Source organism: Narcine bancroftii, chromosome 4, assembly GCF_036971445.1.
Source record: "Narcine bancroftii isolate sNarBan1 chromosome 4, sNarBan1.hap1, whole genome shotgun sequence".
In the NCBI taxonomy this organism is placed as follows: domain Eukaryota; kingdom Metazoa; phylum Chordata; class Chondrichthyes; order Torpediniformes; family Narcinidae; genus Narcine; species Narcine bancroftii.
Window position 1 is genome coordinate 233,265,857 of NC_091472.1, and position 27,528 is coordinate 233,293,384.

Genomic DNA, 27,528 nt, shown 5'->3' on the forward strand with positions numbered 1-27,528 from the left:
TTAAACAGGGAGCTCTTCAGTAAAAATCTTCAAACCCTCCAGCAGCTGTCGGAAGTGACAGATGAGAATGTCCCAGTTGCTGACCTCTTGCACATTCTCCTCGACATACCATCCAGCCACCTGCATGAGTATGCCCGCATGCTGCTCAAACTCGAAAACTGCTTTGAAGTGGTGAGTAGAGTTCACCCGCATTACCTCCATCTGTGTTTCTTGTTTCATATCTCACACCTTCATGTGGCCCGGTTTGCTGATGAACTGTGAGATAAAAGCACAACTATCTCCAAAATTAACTTCAGAGCCTGACAAACATTAGTTGATGTTGGGCAACTCCAACTGTGCCATCTGGGAAATTTCAGTTCTATTGAACGAATAACCAAAATAGGACATATGCAGTGAAGGGGAGGGCATTGAGGAATGCAGAGGAATCTTGGAATAACAGTTCAGTGTTCCTTGAAGGTAGATTCCCATGGTGAAGAAGGCTTTTGGTATGCTGGCCTTTATAAATAATAGCATAGAATATAGGAGCTGGGGGATGATGTTGAGACTGTTTAAGGCATTGGTGAGGCCAGGTTTGGCGTATTGTGTGCAGTTCTGGTCTCCAAATTATAGGAAGGATATAAAGAAGGTTGAGAGGGTGCAAAGAATGTTGCCTGGATTGCAGTATCTTGAATATGGAGGAAGATTGAGTAGACTGGGACTTAATTCATTGGAGCATAGAAGGTTGAGAGGGGATTTGATAGAGGTGTTTAAAATTATGAAGGGGATAGATGTGAAAATTCTCTTTCCCCTGAGGGTAGGGGAGATTTGAACAAGGGGTCATAAGCTAAGGGTTAGGGGGCAAAACTTTAGGAGTAACACAAGAGGATGCTTCTTCATTCAGAGAGTGGTGACTGAGTGGAATGATCTTCTGGAAGAGGTAGTTGTGGCAGGGTCGATTCTGTCATTTAAGAGAGGATCGATGAGTACGTGGATGTGAGGGGGTTGGAGGGTTATGGGCAAGGAAGTGGGTAGGTGGAACTAGTGGAGTTCCACATAGATCGATGCAGACTAGAAGGGCCGATTATGGCCTGTTTCCAAACTGTAAATTGTTAAATGGTTATATGGTTAATTGGGAATAAAAGTTAGTGATGGTAATGGTGACTGAAATGACCAGATAATTATTGTGCAATCTTGACATACCAGGGTTTCAGAAATTATCAGCATATTGTTACATCACCCAAGATAGGATGTGGGTAAATGTTAGTTTCAATTCTTACATGGGTTTTAAAGTTTCCCCATTGGCACCCACATTGCATTGAGGTTGCATGGTATTTTAAAAGATCTTGGTTTCTTTAATATTTGACCCCAGAGCATTGGCAATAAGGTTCATTGTTCAATGCCCTAAGGGCTGTTGGGGGATAAGTAATAAATATTAATCTCACCAATAATGCCTACATTCCAAATGATTTTCAAAAGCACTGCATGCAGGCAAAATGTAGGGCAGCCATTCTCAACGGGGGCTGCAAACATTTAAGTGAAAGCCTTGTTTTCTTTTCATCTCACACAATGTAAACCTTTTTAATGTAGTCAGTAGCTGAAAAGTAAGGAATAAACTTAAACTTGTCTCCTTCATGGGGAAGGGGGCCAAGAAACTTTGAGCGGAGTCCTTGGGGCCGGGGCATTGCTTAAAACAGGATGAGAATGGCTGATGTCGAGGATGGAAAACAGTTTGTATGTATTCTTTTAATTAGAACCACGAGTTTTTTCCATGTCCCAAATGTCCATTTATTTCGTTGCTGAAAAGTATGTGCTGGGGCCTCAAAGGCATCTGCTGTAGAGCAGCCTGAGAGAATTTTTGATTGCTGTGGAATGTTCTTTGAGCAGCTTTGCCAGGGATAAGGGTAAAGAAGGAGAGAAGCAGATTTGAATAGGTAACTCTGTCCTCCTTTAACCTCTGGTAGGCATCCAAAGAATACCACAAGTTGCAGCAAGTCAGGTGCCAGTGTGAAGCTCTTGGTCTGCACTTGAAGAAGAAACAGAAGGAAGCAGAATACACATATAGCTTTTGGAAGACCTTTCCAGGCAAAATGACGGTATGCAGAACTCAAATAAATACATTGATTTTTAAAAAAATTATTATCAGTGGATTACAAGCCGATGCATTTGAGTGCTTTTGAAGAAGGCATCTTAAGAGTTGTAGAACTCTTTTATTAAGTTTTTTGCTGACACCCCTGCCCCTTGTGCTGACTTCCTTTGATATTCTGTTTGTGTCTCCATAGTTTCCATGCCTCATATTACATTGTCAGTCTTGTCTCAGATCAAAGATATTCTGACCTCCATATGCTATAGGTTGTCAGATTGGAATTATTTGGCCATCTAACCTCCAGCACATAGCAAAAGCCTAGTGTGTGGTGTTCATTGTCTCGTGAGATGAGCACATTTGCCAAATGAACAATGGCACTTGGAGCAAGAGCAATACTTCCTTGGCTATAAAATCTTCTGCATGCTTACATAATGGGTCTTAGCCACAGAAGCTGGAATTAACACAAGCAACTAGGATTTGCTTGGTACATACCACCCTGTGAAGTAACACAGCAACCAATGGCAGTTTCATCAGTGCTTGTACTCTGTCAATTAATCCAGAACGTGAAGGTAGTTTTTGGTATCAAGATATTGTTTGCATGAAACATCTTCATATTTCCTTGCTCGGCAATGGAAGGGTTAATATGTTTAACTTTTTGTAGGGTTTTCTGATGAGGCCTGTTCCTACTCTGAGAGTAAGTATATTTCTTGTGTGACCTAAAATGGGACATGTTTAATGAGATGCAGCACTCCTGTTTTAGTCTCCAATGCAATTGGTTCCATAAAAGTGACCCTTCCCTTGCTGACTGCCTACAGTTAAGTTGTATTCCTATTATTTTAACACCCTTGCATTTGGTAACTGAGTGCTTTAGAGTGTGGACCCAATGGCAGCTGCATTTTTGCTGTGATTTAATTTACCTAACAACTTTTTCCCATTAAACTGCTTTTGAAATTGTAATTTGCTTTGTGTAATCTTACCATGGTCACATTATGCATGGCTGGATGAGGGGCAGGTCCAGTAATCATTATCTCTCCATTACCTCTACTATTCTTCTGAAGAAATCCTTAGTGAGACTGTATCTGGTACTCAATGATCAGCACTTGGGCTCCTGCTATTACAACACTAAACTTTCCAGTCATCAGATCTCCACGCATTCCCATTATTCCCTCATTCTACCACCCACTGACACACTAGGGGCAGTTTAGTGGCCAGTTAATCTACCAACTAGCAAGGAAACTGGAATGTCGGGGGCGGGGGTGTGGTGTGGAGAAACCTACACAACCATTGTGTATATACTCTTCACAGATGCTGCCAGACTACTGGAATGAACCCAGATTGCTGAGCTGTGAGGTAACAGCTCCACTCCTCTTCCTCCCCCTGGTCATCTGAGTATCAAATTATTTTTTCTTCCAGTTAATTTTTCAATCTGCTCCTTCACTGGTGAAGATGGTACAATGTCCCCCACCTTCACAAAAGCAGTTCCTTTTCAATGCCTAATTAGCTCCACCCTTCCTCTTAACTAAATTTATTTGCTTGTAAACAGGTTTCCTTTTGTGTGTAGTACTAGTTTGTCTGTCCTTGCTCCTCTTGTCTAATTTAATCCATGTACCTCAATGGTCTGAGGTGTGGCACATCCATCGATGGAAATTGTCAGTCAACATTGACTCACCATTTTCTCTCCATACATGTTGCCTGACCTGCTGAGTTCCTCCAACTTCTCTTTGTTCACTCAGGATTCCAGTCTCTGCAGTTTTTGTATTCCTCTTCATTGGGATTTTTTTTCTCGGCATTCCTACCATTTCATTGCCAGAACCAGAGCCAACACTGACTCCTTTCCTCAGTGGTTGTTGGTTGAGGGAACTTTGGAAATTCCACATCCCATTTTACTTATTATTTTGCTCTGACTTTGCATAATTAAAGCCTCATTGCTTCTCCATCTCTAAAAATGTTTTCAGATTTGCTCTATTTCCCATTATTCAGTTGTGTTTTTATTGAGATTATTCAGTCATTTCTACTTCACGTACCAGTGACCAAAAATATCCTGGTTTTGAACACTAAAACATTATTTCCACAACTCCTCTGAAAGGGGAAAGGTTTAAAAGGGATCTGAGGGGTATGTTTTTCAACACATAGAGTAGGTATATAGAGTGAGCTGTTAAAGAAAGCTGCAGAAGTGGGTACAAAGATGTTTTAAAGACATTTAGGCATGGAACAGGAAAGATTTAGAGGGATATGGGCCAAATGCAGGTATTTGAACTAGATTGGGTAGACAGAAACTCATCCCCGATCCACATCTCTATTTCTAGCACATCTACCCTGGTCACCATGAATGAATTGGATTGAAGGACCTTTCTGGCAAACGTATGAAATAGGATCAGGAATCTGCCATTTGGCCTGTTGACCCTGCTCTGCTATTCAATAAGATCGTAGCTGATCTGTCTGAGGACTTGGCTTCACTGTTCTGTACATCTCTGATTGGGATTGGCATTCCTTGTGCAAGATTTTTTTGCTTGCATGCCTTTTTCTTGCTGATTTAAAAAAAATATGGTTGTCCTTTCTTGCTATCAGAGAACTTGGAACCTGATTGTCCATTCCACACCTGGCTTTGGGAGGGAGAAACATTTCCTGTTGATAATCTAATCTGAGGGGCATCAGCAGAGAGTGTCATTTGTGGATAGGGTGAAAGCAAAATGGCTCTTTAAGTAAGCTTAAAAAAAATTGTTGAGGAGTGTAAGAGCTGAGTATACATTTGTATAAAGCAATGTTAAGTCCATTGTGAAAATAAAAATAATATAGATGCTTGAAATACTCACCAGGTCAGGCAATATCAGGGGAAAAAGCAAATTCGTGTTTCTGGACTGCAATCCTTCTTCAGGATATGCCACTGTATTAATTTGACTACTCAGTATTGACCTTCCTATTGCAAAAAGGCAATAAAACAAAGATTTAGAAGCTTTGGACAAAACATCCAATGTCCTTGAACTTCCCATTTCACTGTGCATCTGATTATGAGAGTCTCTGGTATGCTGAGGTTGCTACAGAACATTTCACTGTAATGTCAGTTTGTTGTTCCTGCTAAGGATTCCTTGAGGAAACCAGAACGCCGCCTCATCTGTGAGAGCAGTAACCGGGGCTTAACTTTGCAACATGCTGGGAGATTCTCCATCAACTGGTTTATCCTCTTCAATGATGCACTTGTTCATGCTCAGGTCAGTCCATCCATTGGGAAAGGGGGTGGGGGGAGATGTGATGAATTTGTGCTAATATTAATCTTTAGGTAATAATCTTTAGTAAGGGACTTTGTGGGCTGGAAATAAAAGCAGGAGCACACTTACAGGGACACAATTACACAAACAGAACCCTTTGAGATGGCAGCTGGCAAATATTGGAGACCGTTTGTCTGTAAATTCATTGTTCAGTGGAAACTGAAAACAATCATTAAAAATTAGAATTGAATGGTTCATTTAAAAACTAGTCACAGTTTGCTCAACAAGGATATTTGGTCAAACAAGAGATCATTTGCTTGTTTATACATGTTTTTGGATTTGAAGCTGAAAGAAAGCCATAAAGAGATGAAGTCATTTGGTTATAACTTGTAAATTTGAAGTGGTTTTGAAAAAAAACTTCAAAAAACAACAATGTCAAGTCATGTGCTTAAAGATGTTTGAAAATCTGCATTTTAAGTTTTGAACTAATTTCAACTGAGATCAGAAATGCAGTAACAGTCCTTAAAGGACAGTTGCTGGTGAAAAGAAGAAACACCGAAGCAGTGACTTTGAAGAAAATTGCCTCTTCCAACTGTCTCTTGAACAAAGAGGACAGTTCTGCTGTGTCCAGTGTAACTAGCCACTTTTTGATTTGAAGGAAAGCAAAATTAATCTTGTATTTGAAATATAACCTTTCTTTAAATGGTTTCTTCATTCAACCCTTGCTGGGTTTGTGAAATCATCATGGAAGAAAACACAAGTTCTGAAACCTCCTTGCAAGAGAGGTAAATAATTCATATGAAGAAACCATTCTCTGAAAATAATTCTACAAGAATTTTGAGTTTTGAGAAGTCTGAGGCCTCACACCTACTCCATAATTACTTTTGAGCAACAATTTAAAGAATGAGTTTCAACACAAAACTGACTGAACTTTTAAAATTTATTCTTTTTTACAATTGGGCACATATCAAGTTTAGAGGTAAGTAAGAAGTGTTATAGCTATTATTAAACATTATTGTTTTGAAGATACCATTGTCTTGGTGAATGCTTATTGCTGTTGGTCTGGTAACAGGTTGGGGGTGGTAGAGAAGCCCATAAAGGGAGCAGGTTGGCCCTCATTCAAGCTAGGAGTAGCAACCACATTGGTCACTTACCTGGAAGAAAGGTGTCCCCACTCATTCCATCATTGAACTGCATGGGAAGAGGACAGTAATTATTGCTCCTTGTCTCACTTTCGTTCCCTGCACAGAAGAGAACCAGTCAACCTATTGAGAGTTTAATGGCACTCAGCTGTTTGAATTTGAAGGATAAAAATCTTTCACCCACACTAATTGCATCAAATTTCCTACCTGGAATATTGATTAAATTTGTGATCCAGTCCAGAGCATATGCAGAATGGCAGGTCCAGTTCTCTTCAGGTGCTGCTGATCATCCTCTTTGTAGCCATGTGACCTTGTATCAAATCATGCTCTGTGTCCCAGAATCTAACGAGACATTCAAAGAGTGAGGTGATCTATTTGGATTCAAGAAAAAAAATTCATTATTTTCTGCATCCAAGACTAGCAGTATTGGCTAACTGAGTGCACAAAATGTAGAGCTCGACTAAATATAATGGCCATCCTGATCACCAGCGGACTTGTCATAAGGGAATGAGTTCTGCTTTGATTTGTACAGAGTCTGATTTTTGGGCCCATCAGAAGACTGATTAGTTTCAACTTCAACTCAAAGATAAATTGACCTTGGGAGTGGAGGCTTGGGGGAAGGTTTATTACAAATGATCAAATGATAACTGGATGATATCAAGACTTATTAAAACTATCTAAACTGGCATAATAAACCTGGTCAATAATCACAAGGGTGATTGGTTTTGAACTAGGCCAAATGATTGCAATTGCTGGGTCAGTTTAAATTTTCAGCAATTAAGTGTTATGTCTTTGTGCCTGCATGTTGTGATTTTTAGAGTGATGTTCCTTATAATTGAAATCTAATCAGTGAATTGGCATTAGCCAAGAATTTGTAGCATCTTTTGTATTATATGAATGGAGCAATTATTTGTCACATCAAAAATGAGCTAATTTGAATTCAAACGGAAGAAAGCAAGGTAATAACCCCTCTAACTTACCTTTTACCCCTATCTTCCTAATGGTTTCCCACTACCTGTCTCTCTCTACCTATTGCACCTTCTGTCCGATTGGCTGTGGGGCCCTTCTCTGGCTTTTTCATCATTTTTATATATCACTTCTTTGTGTTTCTTATAATACAATGATCAGTCCTCTTGGTTTTGAGGTAACTTTAATCACATCCTACTCAATTGCTCTGGTTTTGACTAGGACCGTAAATTCTTTTGGTCTATCTCTGGTAACTCTTTCCCCTTTCAATCTATCTCTCTGTCTCCATTTCAGGAAACAAACTATCTGTTGACATCTTCTATAAACCCACTGACTCCCACAGTTACCTTGAGTATACCACTTCCCGTTCTGTCTCCTGTTCTATTCTAATCTCTCACTTCCTGTATCTACCTAGGATGAGGCTTTTCATTTCAAGGCATTTGAGATGTTGTCCTTCTTCAAAAAACATGGTTTCCCCTCTATTGCCATTAACTCATTCCTGATCCACATCTCCTTTAATTCCCTGCACATCTGCCCTGGCCCCTTCCGAGCACAGTTGCAACATGGATAGGGTTCCCCTTATCCTCACCTATCACCACACCAGCCTCTACCATATACAATGGGATTCCACCACCAGTCACATCATTTCCCCCCCCCCCCTCCTCTCCATTGGGATCACTCCTTCTTCCACTTATCCCTTCCCACCAATTGCTCTACTCCTTTGACCATGAGAAGTTCTACACTTGCAACTACAGTACCTCCCTCAACTCCATTCGGGGTCACAAATAACAAAACTTTGCCTGTGAATCTGTGAGCATCATTTACTACATTTAGTGCTCCCAACACAACCTCTTCTCCATCAGGAAGACTGGATGCAAATTAGGGGATCATTTCATTCAGCACTTGTATTCTGTCAGCTGCAAAAGTCGACCACTTGAATTCCACACACCACTACTATACTGACCTGTCTGTCTGGCTTTGTGCACTGCTAAGTTGAGGCTACTCATGAATTAGAGGAACCACATGTATTCTGTCTCTGCAGTCCCAACCAGATGGTGTCAAAATTGACTTCAGGTTCTGATAACACCCACCTCCCTCGTTCTCTCTTTCTCATCCCTTTTTCTCCCTTCCTCCAGCTCCCATCCCCTTCCCTTAAGAGCAACTTTTCTTATCTCTCTTCCCATGATCACCTAGCTCCTCTTTTCCCTCTTCCATCTGCATCCACCTCTCCCCTGCTAGCATGTGTTCTGCCCCCCATCAACTTCTTAATTGGGGTGTCTGTCTGATTTTTGACATCCAGAAGAAGGTCTCTGCCTTTGCTTTCTGTGGATGCTGCCAGACCTGCTGAGTTTCTCTAGCACTCTTGTGCACCGACCGATTTCTTTCAACCTCAATGCACTCTGAAGAACATTTGCTACAATGACATCCACTGAACAGAAGAGCGATTCTACTGCTGATGTGCCTGTACATGTTCCTGTTCTCCATCATTAAAGTTGAGCATTACAATTTAAATTATTTCATTTTCACAGACTAGTTTGGGTTGGCAGTGTCTGGAATTGGAGCAGTTTACTATCCATGTGCAAAAACTAATGCAAGTTCTCATTCTCCCCCTTAGTTTTCGACTCACCATATATTCCCCCTCACTACGCTTTGGATTGAGCCCCAGTTTGAAGAAATGAGCAACCTGTGAGTATCAGGACTGATTGCATCCCTTGTAAAATAAGCAGGAAATGTAGTAAATGTAGCAGGAGTGTCTTTTTTTTTCAAATGGTGGCTTCATCATTTATTTTAGAATCTTTTCATTAATCTCCATTCAAGCATTCTCTAGGGCTCCTTGCCAATTATTTTTCCCAGCCCCAAAAGTTGTCATGTTGTGAAATACTAAACTCTGTATGTGCTGTGATTATAGAAAAAACACAAATGCTGGAGAAATTCAGCAGGTTACACAGCATCCATAGGAGATAAAGATATATCTGATGTTTTGGGCCTGAGCCATTCTTCAAGATGTGATCTTATCTTGTTGAACTTGAGCATCTGTTCTTTGTGGAGGGTGGTTTGCTAGTTCTGAGCTGTTTGAAAGCAAATTGTTTGCTTTTTGGATGGCTATCCCTAAATTGATTGGAAACTTCCACTATGGCCTGATGTGACTTTTCATTATTGATAGAGATGCCAGAGTTGCTGTCTGGGCACCCTTGTAAATAAGGGCATTCACACCCTCATCTCTTGCAACAAATTGGAGAGTAAAGATGGAATGACTGTTATTAATGGAGGGAAGTACATAGTGTAGTGGCTTCCACTGAATGTTCACACTAAGATGGAGATATATGATGTGTAGTGGTGCAAATGTTGGAAAGTAGATGGGTACAGGTAATGCTGACAAATCTTTTTCTCCCATTGATGATGTTTGATCCACTGTTCCTCCAGCAGATTGTGTGTTGCTCCAAATTCCAACATCTTCAGCCTTGTGTGTCTCCTGGGCATAAGTGGCGTCTCTTAAATTACTGATAAGGGCTCACTTCTAACTTGCATGTTTGCCTTGGACCCTAAGTTATTATCTGTTTATTTTTCCCCATAGGAACACACTGAAGATAACCATCCCTGAAGAACAGTTTATCCTCACTGCAGCATCACCTCAGGAGAAGGTAAAGTAAATAGCTCTCAAATTCATGGAGCTCCCAAGCATAAAAAATTGTTTTGTGCGGTGTATTTGTTAAATGATGTGAGTTGGGGTGGTGTTAATGTTCATTTAGAGGGATCAAGGTGTGCTTGGTCATTAGTTGCTGAAGATAAACATGCAGGTAGAGCAAGCAATTAAGAGGACTAATAGTGTTTGCCTTTATTTGGAGAGGGTTTGATTGCAGGAGTGAGCAGGTCTTGTAATAGCACCTTGACAAGACTGCTTGGAGTACTGTGCACAGATATGGTTACCAAAGGGAGAGCTGTTTCTAGGGGATGTGTGTTTTCCATGTGAGCAGAGAAGATTTGACTTTTTCCTGAGGAATTTTTTAAGTTTCAATGAGATGCTAAAGGACTTATAGTGTTGATGGAGGTTATTTTCCCTGATTGAGGAGTACCATTTCAAAAATGTGATAGTGAGAGAAGGGAACAGAACAGGTCCTTCAATCCAACTCGTGTTTGCATTGTTGTTTAGTCACATTTGCTTCTTATCCTTGTAAATCCTTCGTACAAATCTATCCAAATTGTGAATCTGGAGGGATCATCTGCTGCATCCAGTGCACCCCTTGTGGCCTTTGCATCCGTAATGCCGAATGGGAGTTTGCTTTGCTGAGCACCTTTGCTCTGTCTTCTGCAAAAGCAAGGACCTCCCAGTGGCCAACCATTTTAATTTCACACACCACTGCCACACCAACATGTCCGTCCATAGCCTTGTGCACTGCCAAACTGAGGCCATGAGCTAATTGGAGGAACAACTCCTTGTATTCCATCTGGACACTCTCCAACCAGATGACATTAACATCGACTTCTCTCGTTTCCATTAGTCCCCACCCTTCACTTGGATGGAAACCTTTTTTTGGATTTCCTGCAGAGAGCCATGTAGTTGTACTAGTTTAAATCTGATTTTAAACCAGTGGTTCCCAACCTTTTTCTTTTTACTCATATACCACTAAGTATTTCCTATGCCATAGGTGCTCAATGATTAGTAAGGGATTGCTTAAGGTGGTATGTGGGTGAAACGAAAAAGGGTGAGAACCACTGGATTAAATTGAGAAACATTGAGGGAATTGATATACTGTGACGGAGCTGCAAAATGTAGGTTAAAAGAATCAGCCATAAGGAACAACAGAATGGGCTTGAAGGACCAGATACTCCGATTTCTGCCACCTGTGTTATGTTAATGTGGATTGGAAAGGTGGTTCGGATGATACACCAGTGGAGTAAAGTAATTCGCATGCGTGGTGTTAGTGATTGGTTGATAATTGTTTCTTTTTCATCCCATTTCAGACAAAGTGGTTAAGAGCAATTAACCAAGCTGTGGATCAGGTTCTGAGTGGTGCTTCAGATAATGTGGTTCCTGGAATTGGCAGTGTCATGCGAGTGGAGCCTCCCATTTCTCGCACTGCCAAGTACACCTTCTACAAGGACCCACGGCTAAAGGAGGCAACTTATGAAGGTCGTTGGTTGGTTGGAAAACCACATGGCAAGTTAGTATTAGCAAGTGATGTTGATACAGAAATGCAAAGCTTGGCATGTCTATAAAGGTCAGTATGTATGAATTGTGTCAATGTAGCACATTTGCAAACTGCAGTGTAACTGCCTGCTCTTCAGAGCCACAGAGTAGGCGAGGTAAGGAACTAATGTGTAGATGTGTGTACTGATGATACCGTGAGGAATGGTTTGGAAAGATCCAAACCACTGGCTTCAGGAGATTGGGAGGTTGCGGGCAATAAATTTTGAAGTGATTCAATTGTGGTAAACCTCTGCTTGAATCTTTACACTTTCTAACGCTGTTTCCTCGATTCCAGAGGTGTATTACGGTGGCCTGATGGCAGATCCTATTCTGGTGATTTCAAAAATGGTTTTGAAGATGGGTAAGTAAAAAAAAAAAGACTATTAATAAAATTCTGTCTGTTTATTGTAGAGTAGAATTTACCAATCTTATCAGGTACAGCAACTGCAGGACAATGGAGTAGAGTGAAAATTATCAGCTGAGGCTACCCTTGTTTCCCCTGTGGGTTCACCTCCATGGACTTCAATAGGGAGCAGAGTTGTTCACTATTTCTAGCATTTCCTCCAACATCATCCAAAGTGATGCCAACTATATGCGTTGCAACATGCTGAAGGAATTAACTCCCATCAATGAAGATGTTGTTTCACTCCAGTACTTAGCGTGCAGAATGTCAGAAGAACATTTCTTTTAATATAATGTTGAATTGAAGGCTTGGCTTTGCTCTTCAGTCAGGTGCATGAGAAGGCATTATTTTGAAATTGTCCTTGCTCTCCTGGTAGTATTTGCCAATGATGGTGTAACCATCCCATTTCCCACTTTTCCCGCAGCTTCAGAATCTTTGTCTTCTGCCCAGTTCTGATGAAGGGATTTTTGACCCAAAATGCTAGCTCTATTTTGCTCTCCCAAAATGTGGCCGCACTTTGAGTATTTCAAATATTTTCTGGGGTTTTTTTTAATATCAGATTACCTGTATTGGTTGTTTTCTATTTTTTTATTGGGTTGGAGTGTTTGTAGTAGTTGGGTCATGTCCCTGAAGAATGTATAGATCTAGTAACTTTCTCTAGATTGAGCCAGACTTGACTTACTCCAAGACATGGTATATTTTTCTGGTAATATCCAGACTGATGATCCTATTGTTGTTAGGCTGGGGTTGGTTTCTAGAAACTGCAATAAGAGCGAGGGGTGAAAGGTCCATTGAACATGTAAATGGTGCAAAGTGTAACAGTATTTGCCTCGGCTTTGGGGACAAACATCTTGATGTGGGTGCAAAGTGCTGAATGTATTTGTCTGTCTTATCAGGTATGGGGAGTTGATTGTGCCCTGCAAAGCACTCAAGAAGAACGATCACTATCAGGGCCATTGGAAAGAAGGCAAGATGCATGGCCATGGGATCTACAAGTAAGTTCAGTCGTCATCTCATCAATTTGAGTTGGCTTTGGGGTCTGCTTTGAAGCAGAATTTAATGGCAGGATTGTCAGATGTGATTTGTTAGTTTATGTAGCAAGATTGGAGGGGTTAGGGCCCTGATTTGATCTCTTGACCAAGTAAGGATTCTGGTCTGCTGATTTCCCATTGTGAGATGTTTAGAATCTTCATGATATCCATTGGTGCAGTGACAGATTTGTCCCATGATCCACTTGGTTTCAAGTATGCCTCAGGTATGATAGAATTTGTGTACCTTCTGAGTTCCCTTTATCAACTTTTTGTTTATTTGTCACAAAATAAATAAAACCTTGTACAGTGCAGTGTTCTTTGAGAAAGGCAACAGGCTAACCCTAACATTTAAACAGCTGTATAAAGAGCACAATTTACAGAGTATAGGATTGCAATGAAAAGGAAGATCAATTAGTACCAAGCAAGGGATTCATCTAGAAGCCTGATGGTTTCTTTCAAGCCTTCTCCTTGATGGGAGGAGGGAGAAGAGTGTGAATGGGGTTGTGAAGGGTCATCAATATGTTGGCTTCCTGTATAAGGCAGCAGGTGATGTAGATGTCCTCCATGGGGTGGAGTGAAGTTTGCAAGCTCGGAATATGAACATAGTTAATTCAATATTGTCAGAGGTTACACCCTTCCTCAGTAGGCCTGAAGGTGATTGCTGTTGGCTGGACAGTCTCTTTGTTTGGTGGGAAAGCAAGAAATGATGCCCCATCTCCCCATTCTCAAGGACTTCTTTGATGCTTTCAGTTAAAATTGTAGTTAACCGATATAAATAGCTAGTTAATAGCTGTCAGGTTGTACATTAATAATAGATGAACATCAGAGAGTTTCAACATGTCCATACCTGCAGGAACTTCATCTTAAGGTTGATAAGTGTGAGCCTGAGATGTGAATGCTGAGAGTCAATCATAGATGGGCAGTTACCCTGGATACCATGTTCCAAAAGGCAGTCGCACGCATAATTTTAATTGTATCTAATGGACTCATTGTGTGCACGGTTTCTTAACTCCAAAGGAAATAGGCCAATGACAATTTTTCTCAAGCAAAATATTTCAGTAACAACTGGGTCTAGAGCAGTGATTCTCAACCTTCCCTTCCCACTCACATACCACCTTGAGCAATCCCTTACTAATCACAGAGCACCTGTGGTATAGGAATTACAGAAGGTGGTATGTGAGTGGAAAGAAAAAGCTTGGGAAACCCTGCAATTGTCCAGCAGTAGAAAATTCTTGCAGCCTATATGGGTGAGAACAGAGGCTGTATGCTGAATGAACCACAGTATGGTATAAGGGAGTGATTCCAGATTTGCAGAGCAATATTGTAATAGCAGGGTGCCATGTTGTACTCGATGTGCATACATGTGGTCCAGAGGTTCTGTTCCCTGCTTGCTGCTGGTGCTAAGAACATTCCTTCAGGGTAAGATGGGGGAAGATCCTTGGGTAATGAGCATATCCATGCAGGATCCAATGACATAGCTGAGACCAAAAGAGGCTCTGCGAGAGCCATTGGACTCAGGACCAAATTTTAAAAAGCAACTACAAAAGTACTGTATTTTTACGCATATAACGTAAGCGTTTTTTTTTTTTTTTTTGCAGACTAGGTACTCTGCACGTTGTATGCTTGTGCGCGCTATACATGTTGAAAGAACGCGCACAATTTATAGTGGGCATGGGAAAGTTGAACTGGCAATGTATAGCGAGTGTGGGAATATAATAGTGGTATTGAAAGAATACACACTTTTTGAGGTGGGTGTGGAAAATTTTGATTTTGGGAATATTCTCTTGAGGCTTTTTCAGGTCCATTCTCCGCTAAGAATGCACCTGAAGAAGCAGAAGCGTCCCTTTAAATTGCAGTTCAAGTGGCAGTGTTGAAAGTGCAACGCTGGCCACGTGAAAGGACAGCTGCGCCGGGATGCACATTTGAGCGCATTCCAGCTCCTGTCCCTTGGGCTGTCAATTCAGGATGGATGGTTGTTAGCTGGGACATCCCGCGTGGGACGTCCCCACACTGATCCCGCTGCCCCACTCTCTCCCCACTCACGGGGCTGGAGCGGCTGGCGGGGGAGTACGGGGGCTGGGGCGATGGGCGGGGGAGTACAGCGCTCGAATAGGGTACTGGCATTGTTTTGGCCAGCCCTTTTCTCCCCCAGCTAGCCGCCCCTGCTAGCCGCTCTAGCCCCCGCAGTTCCCGCGCTGACAGCCCAGCCAGCTGCCCCTGCGCCGGGGTAAGGGGCAGCTGGGAGAGGAGCTGTCAAACGCTCGCCAGCTGACTGTCATTCCAAATGCAGCTGCTTTTAGGTGACTGCATTCAGATGTTAGAGAGGCCTCTGTGCTGTGGTGATTATCCTTCTCGTAGGAGGGTTACAAAGTTCACCTTGCAAGCGCCTCCTGCACATACACCTGGCCTTCCAACTGCCGCATATTGCCAAAATATGCAGCTTTACAAATGGGGCAATTAGCCACCTGAAAGTGCTTTTGGTTTGAGTGCCATGGTATTTTGAGAAACAAGATATGTCTGGCTAGGACACTGCACCTTAATTGCCCAGATGGGAGATTAACATATCAAGTGCCTCTAATCTGTTTAAACATCCTCATTATATCAAATCAAAAAACTATAAAGTTTTCTATTTTGCACTCTATTTTAACAAGATATGGTTTCTTTTAAAGAAAGGCTTTTTAAATCATGACAAAATAAAAATTCTGCTGAACTCTGAAGCCTGTCTTCGATCTATGTAATTGATTCCTCTCTAAAGCTTGTTAATGTGTTGCAGAAGAATATCATCTAGATAATGGGGGATTGATACCTCTAGGGGTAGTTGATTGGGTGTTAATTGTGGGAGATTAACTGTGGATTGTTAGTGGAAGTATTGTGCTTTGTGCGTCCCAAGTGAGTGTGAATTGCTCTTGTAAATCGGAATGAATGTATAATACTTCTTTCTTTTCTTTGGCTTGGCTTCGCGGACGAAGATTTATGGAGGGGTAATGTCCACGTCAGCTGCAGGCTCATTTGTGGCTGACAAGTCCGATGCGGGACAGGCAGACACGGTTGCAGCGGTTGCAAGGGAAAATTGGTTGGTTCGGGTTGGGTTTTTCCTCCTTTGTCTTTTGACTGTGAGGTGGGCTCTGCGGTCTTCTTCAAAGGAGGTTGCTACACCCATGCGGTATATACACAAATTGATTTTCTGCGCATTATATGAGTGAAAATGCAGCAACTTCTGGATTAAGGGTCATAAATTTGTGGCTTAAAAATTAGTTTAAACTTGTGTGGCATCTGAAGCAGGATTAGTGGAAGAAGAAATTGTCCTACTTCACTTGAATTGAGCTGTGGTCAGTGACTGAACAATTTGAATAATTTTGGCTTTGGAGTAAGTTGTGGGATGTGAGGTTTGGATGAGGTGAAATGTAGAAAGTTGAAGAGAAGGGGGCAAGGCAGTGATGCAAGTTGTGTAATGGGAGCCAATGTGAGTCAGGAACAGAGCTTGCAAACATCAGATTTTATGTTCGTATAGTCAGAGCAAGGTGAAGGAATGCACAGAAGACCAAATTGAAGGCTGTTTTTTGGAATGCATCCAGATTTTGTGATGAGATTGACAAATGAACTATGCAAATAAAACTAAATGGTTTTGACCTACAAGCTATTACAGAGAAATATTTCAGATTGCTGAAATTGTAAAAGACTTGGGCAACATGTTAGCAGAAAATGTTTTTTCCTGATGATAAACAATGGACAAAGGAAATGGAGAGCAAGGATCTTGGCTCAGAAAATTAATTTCTTCCCAACTTGCCCATGCCGGCCAAAATGTCTGCATTTGCCCCATATTCCTCTAAAACTATCCCATCCATGATCCATTCTAATGTTTCTTAAACATTGCAATAGTACTGGCCTTTGCTACCTCCTTCGCCAGCTTGTTGTGTACCACCCTCATTTTATTTAAAAAAAAAAAAAGCCCCTGTGTTTTCTACACCCCCCCCCCCCCCTCCACTGAAACCCATGTCCTCTGGTTACTGATTTCCCTACTTTGGGTAAAAGCCTATGCATTTACCTGATCTGTTCCCCCATGATTTTGCACATCTCCACAAGATCCTCATCCTCCTGCACTCCAAGGAATGAAGCCCTTGACTGTTCAAACTCTCCCTATAGTCAACATCCTTGTAAATCTTCTCTGCACCCTCTCCAGCTTGTTTCAGATGCCAACTATTCATTGTGTGGGAAGAGGAGTAATTATCATATGGATTCCCTCAATCAACCTCTTATCTCTTGTATTTATGTCCTCTGGTCTTGGCTATCACATCTATGGTGATAAAGATCCTTGCTATCTGCCCCATTTATTCCCTTCATAATTTTGTGCTCATCAGGTGAGTCTTTTGCCCCTCATCTCCAGAGATCCAATATCTCCAGATACCTGAAATATTCCATGCCATACAACATCCTGATGAATCTCCTCTGCATCCCCTCCAGTGAAATCATGTCCTTCCTGTAGTCTGATGATTAGAACAGCACAAAATACGTGACTCCACGTTGATGCATCACAAAAAAAAGCTCTCCAGCGAATATACTTTGTGAGGTGTCTGAAGAGATTGTGTCACCGAAGACTCTCTTAAATTTCTACATGTGTACCATGGAGACCATTTCTGGTCCATTGCTTCACTGCCTGGTATGGAGATGCCAAAGCTCAGGACAAGAATAAACCCCAGAGGGTTGTTAACTCGGCCTGCGATATCACAGGCACCAGAGTTCACTACATTGAGGATATCTACATGATTTTTTAAAAAAGCAGCCTCTATCCTCAAAGAACCCCACCACCCAGGTCATGCACTCTTCACTCTGCTTCAGTTTGGTGGGGGAGGGGGAGGGGGAGGAAAGGTACAGGAGCCTAAAGATGAGCACAATGGCACAAGGACAGCTTCTTCCCCACTGCCATCAGATTCCTGAATAATGAATGAACCGAAGACACTGCCTTACTTTTTGTGCACGATTATTTTAAATTTGTTCTAGTAATGTCATAAGATGATTATAATATGAACTTTTAAACTATGACGTTGCCACAAAACACTGAATTTCATGACTTGTTCACGACAATAAATTCTGATTCTGAATTGCATCGTCTAGTCTAACCAATGTTTTATGAAGTTATTAACATGTTTCACCTCTTGTATTCTTCACTACAGCTAATGAAAGCCAGTATCACAAATGCTGCCTCCACCCTCCGTGCCTGTGTGTCAATGTTCAGGGATTTCTGTAGTCCAAGATCCCTTTGTTCATTATCATTCACATGAGCTCTTTCCTAATGTCCCATCCTTGTTTGCCATCTCAAAATGTATCACCTCATGTTTGCCTAGATTAAATTTCATCTGCCATGACTCCATCCAACTTTCCAGCTGATCTTTATACTTGCTTTTCCCTTGGGCAACCCTCCTTGCTTTCTACAACACCAATTTCTGTATCATCTGCAAATTTGTGAATCAGTCCTCTGATGCCTGCATCTACTGCTAATAGCTTCCAATGCTGATCCTTGAAGCAAGTTTTTGATCAGACTTGAATGGAAAAAATTCTTCACCTGCACAATGCAAGTCAAGCAGCATCTATAGGGATGCACAAGTGCTGGAGAAACTTTGCAGGTCATGCAACTATCTTATATTAACAAGGGAGGTGGAGGATCCTGGCAGAGAAGTTAAATGGGAAAGTCTGCAGACGGTGGGACTGTAATGCAATACACAAAGTGCTGGAGAAACTTGGCAATTTTATTTCCAGATATAGACAACAGACTCGCCAAGGCAAATAGCGCCTTTGGAAGACTGCACAAAAGAGTCTGGAAAAACAACCAACTGAAAAACCTCACAAAGATAAGCGTATACAGAGCTGTTGTCATACCCACACTCCTGTTCGGCTCCGAATCATGGGTCCTCTACCGGCATCACCTACGGCTCCTAGAACGCTTCCACCAGCGTTGTCTCCGCTCCATCCTCAACATCCATTGGAGCGCTTTCATCCCTAACGTCGAAGTACTCGAGATGGCAGAGGTCGACAGCATCGAGTCCACGCTGCTGAAGATCCAGCTGCACTGGGTGGGTCACGTCTCCAGAATGGAGGACCATCGCCTTCCCAAGATCGTGTTATATGGCGAGCTCTCCACTGGCCACCGTGACAGAGGTGCACTAAAGAAAAGGTACAAGGACTGCCTAAAGAAATCTCTTGGTGCCTGCCACATTGACCACCGCCAGTGGGCTGATATCGCCTCAAACCGTGCATCTTGGCGCCTCACAGTTTGGCGGGCAGCAACCTCCTTTGAAGAAGACCGCAGAGCCCACCTCACTGACAAAAGGCAAAGGAGGAAAAACCCAACACCCAACCCCAACCAACCATTTTTCCCCTGCAGCCGCTGCAACCGTGTCTGCCTGTCCCGCATCGGACTTGTCAGCCACAAACGAGCCTGCAGCTGACGTGGACTTTTACCCCCTCCATAAATCTTCGTCCGCGAAGCCAAGCCAAAGAAAAGAAGGATGCTGCATGACCTGCTGAGTTTCTCCAGCACTGTGTATTGCACTGCAATCCCACTGTCTGCAAATTTTCCTGTTTAACTCCTCTGCCAGTATCCTCTGCCTCCCTTGTTAATATAAGCTCGTTTTAATTAAATTTTGTCAGTTGCTCTTGATCCTACAGCTCTAAGCCATGAACAAAGCTATGTTGACTGTCTCATTATTCTCTGCCTGTCCAAGTGTGTATTAATCTGTCCCCTAGAATAGAGCATAGTTAGCAGAGCAGTTAGTGCATGGCTGTTGCAGTGCCAGCGAATGGGATTCTAATAGGCCTTGTCTGTCAGGAGTTTGTATGTTCTCCCAGTGTCTGTGTAGGTTTCCTTCAGGTGTTCTGGTTTTTTCCCACCCTTCAAAATGTACTGGGTTGTAGGTTAATTGGGTGGCACAGGCTCGAGGGCTGGAAGAGCCTGTTACTGTGCTTGTACGCATGTCTAAATGTTTTCCAGTCATTCATTCCCACTGCAAACTTGCTAACCTGTACTTACCTGGCTTCTCCCTGTTGCCTGTCTGCTATGACCCAGTCTTCTGGCACCCTACTTGTGGCAAAAGATGATGTAGTTATTTGTCAGAGCTCCAGCAATTTCCTCCCACTGCAGCCTTGGATACATCTCATCAGGCCCTGGGGATTTATCCACTTTTGTGTGTTACACATTGGCTATCTCCAGTTTCTTGATGTCCATGTACTCTAGAATATCACTGGCTCTCTCCTTGAATTCTCCATCTTTCTCTTTGAATTTTTTTCTGACTTTTCTCTGAAGTATTCATGTGGGTTTTTCCTTCCCAGTTCTGACAAAGGGTTTCCAACCTGAAAGGTTAACAGTTTCTCTTTCCATTGATTCAGCTACTGAGTATCAACTACATTTTCTGTTTTTATTTTCATTTTGGACCTTCCCCATATTCCCTGCTTCCCCACCCTACACACATTATCTGCCTGGTCCCTATCATTTCCTTTTTGCTCTTGATTTATCATTTAAAATATAATTGGAAACAAAATCAAGAATATGCATGTCATGGCCCCTTTTAGCCTCCTAATAGCTTAAAAAATTCTCTTGCTTTCCATAGTTGGGAAGTTTTCTCCTTAATAGTACCATTAATGTTGGTAACTTACTGCACTGATATTAAACCAAACTGAAAATGCACAACAGGTCCAGCAGCATCACAAGATAAAAATGTGGTTTTTACTTCAGATTAGTTTTTATTGCATTTTCTACTTTTATTTTGGATGTAGCATCTGCAGTGATTTGGTTTGAGATTGTAGTTCACTGGTTAAAATAGTGGACAGACATCAGAATTTGTCATAAACGTGTCACAAAATTTGCTGTACGGCAGCATTATATTGTGTATTACAGGTGCAAAATTACTATCAATTACATTGTCAGAAACGCACTATGTAAAAATAAATTGGTGTAAAAGAAGGGAAAGTGAGGTAGTGTCTATGGTTCGTTGTCCATTCAGAAATCTGATGGCAGAGGGCAAGCTGTTTTTGTACCGTTGGGTGTTCGTCTTCACGATCCTGTACCACCAGTGAGAAAAGTGCACAGCCTGGGTGGTGAGGGTCCTTGATGATAGGCTGCTTTTTTAAGACACTGCTTCTTATAGATGTCCTCAATGGAGTGAAGACTAATGCCCATAATGGCATTGGCCAAGTTCACAATTCTCCTTGTCCTGTCCATTCTCACTTCCATACCAGAGAGTGATGCAACCAATCAGAATGCTCTTCATGGTACACCTGAAGAAATTTGCAAGAGTCCTTGGTGACATACAAATCTCAAACTCCTAATGAAGTATAAACATGGTGAGCCTTCTTTCATGACTGCATCAACCTGATAGATCTTCAAAGATGTTGACACCCAGGAATTTTGAATTTCTTTACCCTTTCCACTGCTGACACCTCAATGAGGACTGTTTCGTCCTGGAGTCACAGTTCAATATCATTTGTTATTAAATAAATTTCGGTAATTGAAAGGAATTACCGGTGACCACATAAGAGGTGGCACTCTGGGATTGGGGTGAAGTATATCATATGAACTTCGTATATCACTAGTTGGAGTGATTTAAAATGGCAATGGAATACCACAGGGTAAGTAAATTTCAAAAATTTCCAAGGGAAGGAAATTTCAGAACAAGGGGACATTATGTTAGAGATTGGCTACCTATCCCCCATCCCCATTTCTCTGCACAATTGCCAGTGTTTGGGACACTCTTCCTCTAAAAGACTACTGGTTCCTCAATAAAATGTTATAATACAATTGGACAGGTCTTTAGTCAGCAACAAGAGATGAAGATGAGGTGCGGGTCGGTGGTTGAGGTGCGGGTCGGTGGTTGAGGTGCGGGTCGGTGGTTGAGGTGCGGGTCGGTGGTTGAGGTGCGGGTCGGTGGTTGAGGTGCGGGTCGGTGGTTGAGGTGCGGGTCGGTGGTTGAGGTGCGGGTCGGTGGTTGAGGTGCGGGTCGGTGGTTGAGGTGCGGGTCGGTGGTTGAGGTGCGGGTCGGTGGTTGAGGTGCGGGTCGGTGGTTGAGGTGCGGGTCGGTGGTTGAGGTGCGGGTCGGTGGTTGAGGTGCGGGTCGGTGGTTGAGGTGCGGGTCGGTGGTTGAGGTGCGGGTCGGTGGTTGAGGTGCGGGTCGGTGGTTGAGGTGCGGGTCGGTGGTTGAGGTGCGGGTCGGTGGTTGAGGTGCGGGTCGGTGGTTGAGGTGCGGGTCGGTGGTTGAGGTGCGGGTCGGTGGTTGAGGTGCGGGTCGGTGGTTGAGGTGCGGGTCGGTGGTTGAGGTGCGGGTCGGTGGTTGAGGTGCGGGTCGGTGGTTGAGGTGCGGGTCGGTGGTTGAGGTGCGGGTCGGTGGTTGAGGTGCGGGTCGGTGGTTGAGGTGCGGGTCGGTGGTTGAGGTGCGGGTCGGTGGTTGAGGTGCGGGTCGGTGGTTGAGGTGCGGGTCGGTGGTTGAGGTGCGGGTCGGTGGTTGAGGTGCGGGTCGGTGGTTGAGGTGCGGGTCGGTGGTTGAGGTGCGGGTCGGTGGTTGAGGTGCGGGTCGGTGGTTGAGGTGCGGGTCGGTGGTTGAGGTGCGGGTCGGTGGTTGAGGTGCGGGTCGGTGGTTGAGGTGCGGGTCGGTGGTTGAGGTGCGGGTCGGTGGTTGAGGTGCGGGTCGGTGGTTGAGGTGCGGGTCGGTGGTTGAGGTGCGGGTCGGTGGTTGAGGTGCGGGTCGGTGGTTGAGGTGCGGGTCGGTGGTTGAGGTGCGGGTCGGTGGTTGAGGTGCGGGTCGGTGGTTGAGGTGCGGGTCGGTGGTTGAGGTGCGGGTCGGTGGTTGAGGTGCGAACTGGATGTCATATTCCTGCTGTATTGAATGAATGGTTAAAATTACGTGGATCTATCTTGACTATTTATCACGCAATAATGATCCTTTGTCTCAGGGTGCAGAAAGAAAACGTATTTAATCACAAGCTTTAAAAAAAATTTTCAACTTTTCATATTCATCTGATGTAATGTGGGCATGAAGATCCCAAATAATGGGTGACTGCCTGCTATATGGCATGATGTTTTTGCCTATGTCCATGACTGGATTTTTGTTGGAGCTGTATAATGATTAGCTGCCCCCGATCTTCTTTTCCTGGTTACCTTGACCTCTCACCACCCCCCACCATTCTTTTCTTGCAGGTATGCTACAGGAGAGGTATATGAAGGAAGTTTCTACGATAACCTGCGTCATGGACACGGCTTGCTCCGAAGTGGCAAGCTGACATCATCCTGTCCCAGCATGTTCATTGGCCAGTGGGCACAAGACAAGAAAATGGGCTATGGAATGTTTGATGATATCACAAGGTAATGGATTTTTGTGACATGAATTCCTTCCGTGGGAGTCAAAGAGCACTCCATTTAAGTTTAAAAAAAAAATGTCGATCCTATCTCAGTTTTATGTTGCTATTCATGGTCTAATTTGCATATGGATTCCTGAACAGTAACTTTTTTTCACTTTGGGATGAAGAGGCAAGTGTCACCTACTCAAGGCGGAAGGTCCCAGTGAAACCAGAGAGTTGAACAGAGGCCCAGTACCCAATTAGGATTCTCTACTCCCTGGCCATACAAAATTTGATTTTTGTGGGGTCTATAAACTTGCTAGTCAGTTTCATTGATGAAACTAGCCACCCTTGGGTATACAGAGGAAGCTTCCACAAAATTCTGTTCATGCAGCTGGATTCTCTTCCCGCTAGTTCAAATACACTGCTTCCTTATGCTATTCAACCCTTCCAGAAGAACAGCTAAACAATTTTGTATACGCCGTACACCTCTTTCTTTTACAATAACACTTTAATGATCTAAGAGGTGTAACTTCACAACCATTCACTTTAGTTTTTTTAAAAAAGTAAACACGTGCTAGAGAAACTCAGCAGGTTACTCGGTGTTTTTTATTTAGGAAAGATAAATCAACGTTTCCATCCTGAGCCCTTCAAAATATAAGCAAAAAGCAGACAGGCACCTGAATTAAAAAGGCTGGCTGGTGGGGCAGGGGGAGGAGCACAGGTCCACAAGCAAAAGGCCATCATGGGTGGAGGACAGAAGAGAAAAAAGCTGGCAAGAGATGAGTGGAGGAACAAGCTCTCTAAATGAGAGGAAAGAATGGGGAGCTGAAGGAAAGGAGACATACAGATAGGGAAAGAGGGGGTAGGATTCTAACAGAAACGAGAGATGTTGCTGTTTCTACCACCTGGTTGGAGAATGGCCAGATAGGATATTGGTGGTTTTCTCCAATTTGTGAATGGCCTTGGATTGGCAGTGCATGAAGCCATGGAATGCTTTTAAAGTTGCCAGATATGACTGGGGTAAAATTAGTCCAAACGAATGGACATTAAACCAAAGTAGATGGTTTCAAGGGTGATGCAGCTCAATCACAGAGCTGGTTTTTCAAATCATGGACTTCCATTGAGAAAGTTTCTGAGAACATTTCCATATGCTTTTCTGGAGCTGCAGGGTATGTAGCGACTGCTCAGTGCAAGCTTGCCATGTAATGATGACCAATTGATGTTACTGCAATTAGTAACAATGCTCAGCATTCCATTACCACTGCCATATGTGTAGTTACTTTCTGTTGCCTGGCAGATGGACTGTTTGATCAGTACTACGTGATGGAATATTGCCTCAATGCAAAATAGCTGTATTTATGACTGAGTATTTGAGTTGCCTTCCATTCCCATTGTGTTTTCAGTGCTGAGGCCGCCAGCTATGCCATACTGGTTGAAGGTAACCTTTTGAAATGTTGTAAAGGTAATCCCTGGATCAATGTGATCTAGACCCTGCATTGCTGGATAGGGGTGCTGTAGGCAAGTAATCCTTGGGGTCCCTCAATTCCCTCAGTTGAGCAATCTGCTGTATGTCTTCATTTTCTGTCTTTCAAATGTCCCCAACCAAAACAAAGGGTGCATTATTTCTTCTCTTCCCTTCCCCCACTACATTAAGTGCTGAGCCAACTTTTTCAGTCCCTTCTCACCTGTGGTGCCATTATTGCTTCCCAATCTTTTTAAACCTACCATCATGCCCTTGCCCTGTCTATTGTCACAAATAAATAAGCTCAAAGCATTACCTCCTCCCTCTCAGCTTTCATTCACCCCACCAATCCTCCAACTCTATAAAACTTGGCTGCTGAGCAATATCAAACTTTGAAGCTCATCTCCAAGTCAGGAAGACTAGGTGGGATATTTTCTGGATGTCAAAATGTGCAACATGGAGAGAATTACAGTAAATTGTCAGTTCCAACAAATAAAATCAAACTAGTCCATTCCATAGTGTGTATTGGATTTTGAGATAAATTTTCTTAAATGTAGATACGCTGTTTTTGCACAGGAGGGAAGTTGGCTTTTTGTATGTACAATATTCCCCTTGTTATTTAATATCCATTGCTTTCTGGACAGTTAGCAGTTGCAGAAAATGTTGGAAAAGTTGCATAAAAGATGCTAATATGTTACAAGTGTTTTACAGCCAACTAAATGTTAGAACTGTCATACATAACAGCACAGAAAACAGACCCTTTGGTCCTTCTTGTCTATGATGAACTATTATTCTGCCTTGCCCCACTAACCTGCACTAAATCCATATCCATCCATTCCCATTTCAACTATGTAGTTGCCCAAATTATTCTTTCACTGTTATTGATCTTTCCTGCAGTTCAGTAACCAAACTGCATATAATACTCCAAATTTGGCTTCACCAATGTCTTATACAAATTTACCATAACCTCACAACTCCTATACTCAATACTTTGATTTATAAAAGGCCAATGTGCCAAAAGCTTTCTTTGTGACCCTATCTTCCTGTGATGCCACGTTCAGGGAATTGTTTATCTGCAATCCCAGATCCTTCTGTTCTACAGCACTACTCTGTGCCTTACTGTGTATGTCCCTCCTTGCTTTGTCCTTCCAAAGTGCAACATCTCACACTTGTTTGCATTAAATTCCATCAGCCCCCCCCCCGATTTCCCTTGTTTTTTTTTAAATGCATTATTTCTACTCCACATTTGCTCCTTGCTACCTATAATTGCTATACACCTCTTAATCAGATCCCTGTTATCTCTCAAAGACCAAGGTTCCTTATGCCTAATAATTTTGCCTTTGATTCTTACATGAACATATAAATTCTCTACTCTCAAAATTTTAATTTTGAAGGCTTCCTCTTACCGAGCACGTTCTTGCCAGGAAACAACCTGGCCCAATCTAAGCTCTCTATGTCCTTTCTCATTTCCTTAAAATTGGCCTTTCTCCAATTTAGAATCTCAACCTGAGGACCAGACCTATCCTTGTCTATAATTATCTTGAAGCCTATGACATAATGATCATTGGACCCAAAGTGTTCCTCTAAACCTGTCCTGTTCCTCATTTGGAGATCCAGTATTGAACTCTATCAAATTGGCATTTTTGATTTGGGGAAACTTTCCTGAGCACATTTAACAAATTCTAAGCCATCTAGCCCCTTTACAGCATGGAAGTCCTAGTCAATATATGGAAAGTTAGACTCGCATACTATTTTAAATCACCTACTTTCTCACCTTCCTGCAGTTGTCTTCAGATTTGCTCCTTCAATTCTTGCTGACTATTGGGTGGTCTTAAGTTTAAGATGAGAATTAATTGCTTTCAAATGCCAAGAACACATAGCAAGTGGGACTGAATTCAAATCAATGTGACGGAAGAAAAGCTCTATCACTGAGCATGTGTATTCCAAAAATTATTTAATATTGTGGATTTATAATCTAGTTTTAATGGACAAGAAGTGCAAAGAAGGGCATTTGGCCAATTGAATTGGCTTCAATTTTGTGAAGTAATCACTTTCTCGTGCTTTTCCCATATCCCTAAATTTTTCAGATATTGATCCAATTTTGTTCAAATGCTTCTAAGAGGTTTGTTTCCACCATTTGGCAGGGTTTACAGCCACAAGGGATCCCATCATGCTCTCTAACTTGAATCAATCAAATATCTCTCAATTTTTTTTTAGGATATTATGACATTGGGTAGTTTTCACATGGTTATTACCTAGAAATTGGCAATGAACTTGCCTGTTGCAGTGATGGTTGAGCATAAATACTATATTCACCAGTCAATCAGAGCACTTGAAGGCTGTGTTGTAAATAGTGCCACATGACTCTTTATGCCGACTGAAGAAAACCCATTATAATCAGAGCCTCGTAACAATTCCATGCTGTGTAGGGCATCACTTTTTTGGAACTGCACTGAGCTGTCTGCTATATTTGTGCATTAAAAGTTTCTGAAATGAAACTTGAATCCTTGATCTTGTGACTCCACGGCAAAAGTGAAACTACCTGAGCAAAAGGTGAAAATTGGGCCTTTTGAAGAGTATTTTGTGAGAGACAGTCTGGTTTCTGTGCAGAGTGCCATCAGAGTGTGTGTTTAACAGAGAACAAGTATGTGTAGCTTTGGACAGAAAGGATTATGTGCTGGTCTTTGGGCCAGTGATTAACTGATTCATCAGATCCATCATCTGTGAAACATTTGAGATTGTGT

At 42.5% G+C, this 27,528-nt stretch overlaps 1 protein-coding gene across 5 annotated transcripts in view; it reads left to right on the forward strand.

The window, feature by feature from the left end:
* Positions 1–27,528, forward strand: part of als2b (alsin Rho guanine nucleotide exchange factor ALS2 b) — a 164,527-nt gene that overhangs the window by 91,336 nt on the left and 45,663 nt on the right. For 3 of the 5 annotated variants that reach the window (XM_069934315.1, XM_069934314.1, XM_069934318.1), the window contains exons 12-21: positions 9–171; positions 1,941–2,072; positions 2,724–2,756; positions 5,143–5,271; positions 8,992–9,062; positions 9,952–10,018; positions 11,340–11,539; positions 11,861–11,926; positions 12,865–12,963; positions 23,180–23,344. In XM_069934315.1, coding sequence (XP_069790416.1) covers positions 9–171; positions 1,941–2,072; positions 2,724–2,756; positions 5,143–5,271; positions 8,992–9,062; positions 9,952–10,018; positions 11,340–11,539; positions 11,861–11,926; positions 12,865–12,963; positions 23,180–23,344 — 1,125 coding nt within the window. The remainder of the gene's footprint in view (positions 1–8; positions 172–1,940; positions 2,073–2,723; positions 2,757–5,142; positions 5,272–8,991; positions 9,063–9,951; positions 10,019–11,339; positions 11,540–11,860; positions 11,927–12,864; positions 12,964–23,179; positions 23,345–27,528) is intronic. The other 2 variants (XM_069934316.1, XM_069934319.1) reach the window with 1 other exon arrangement.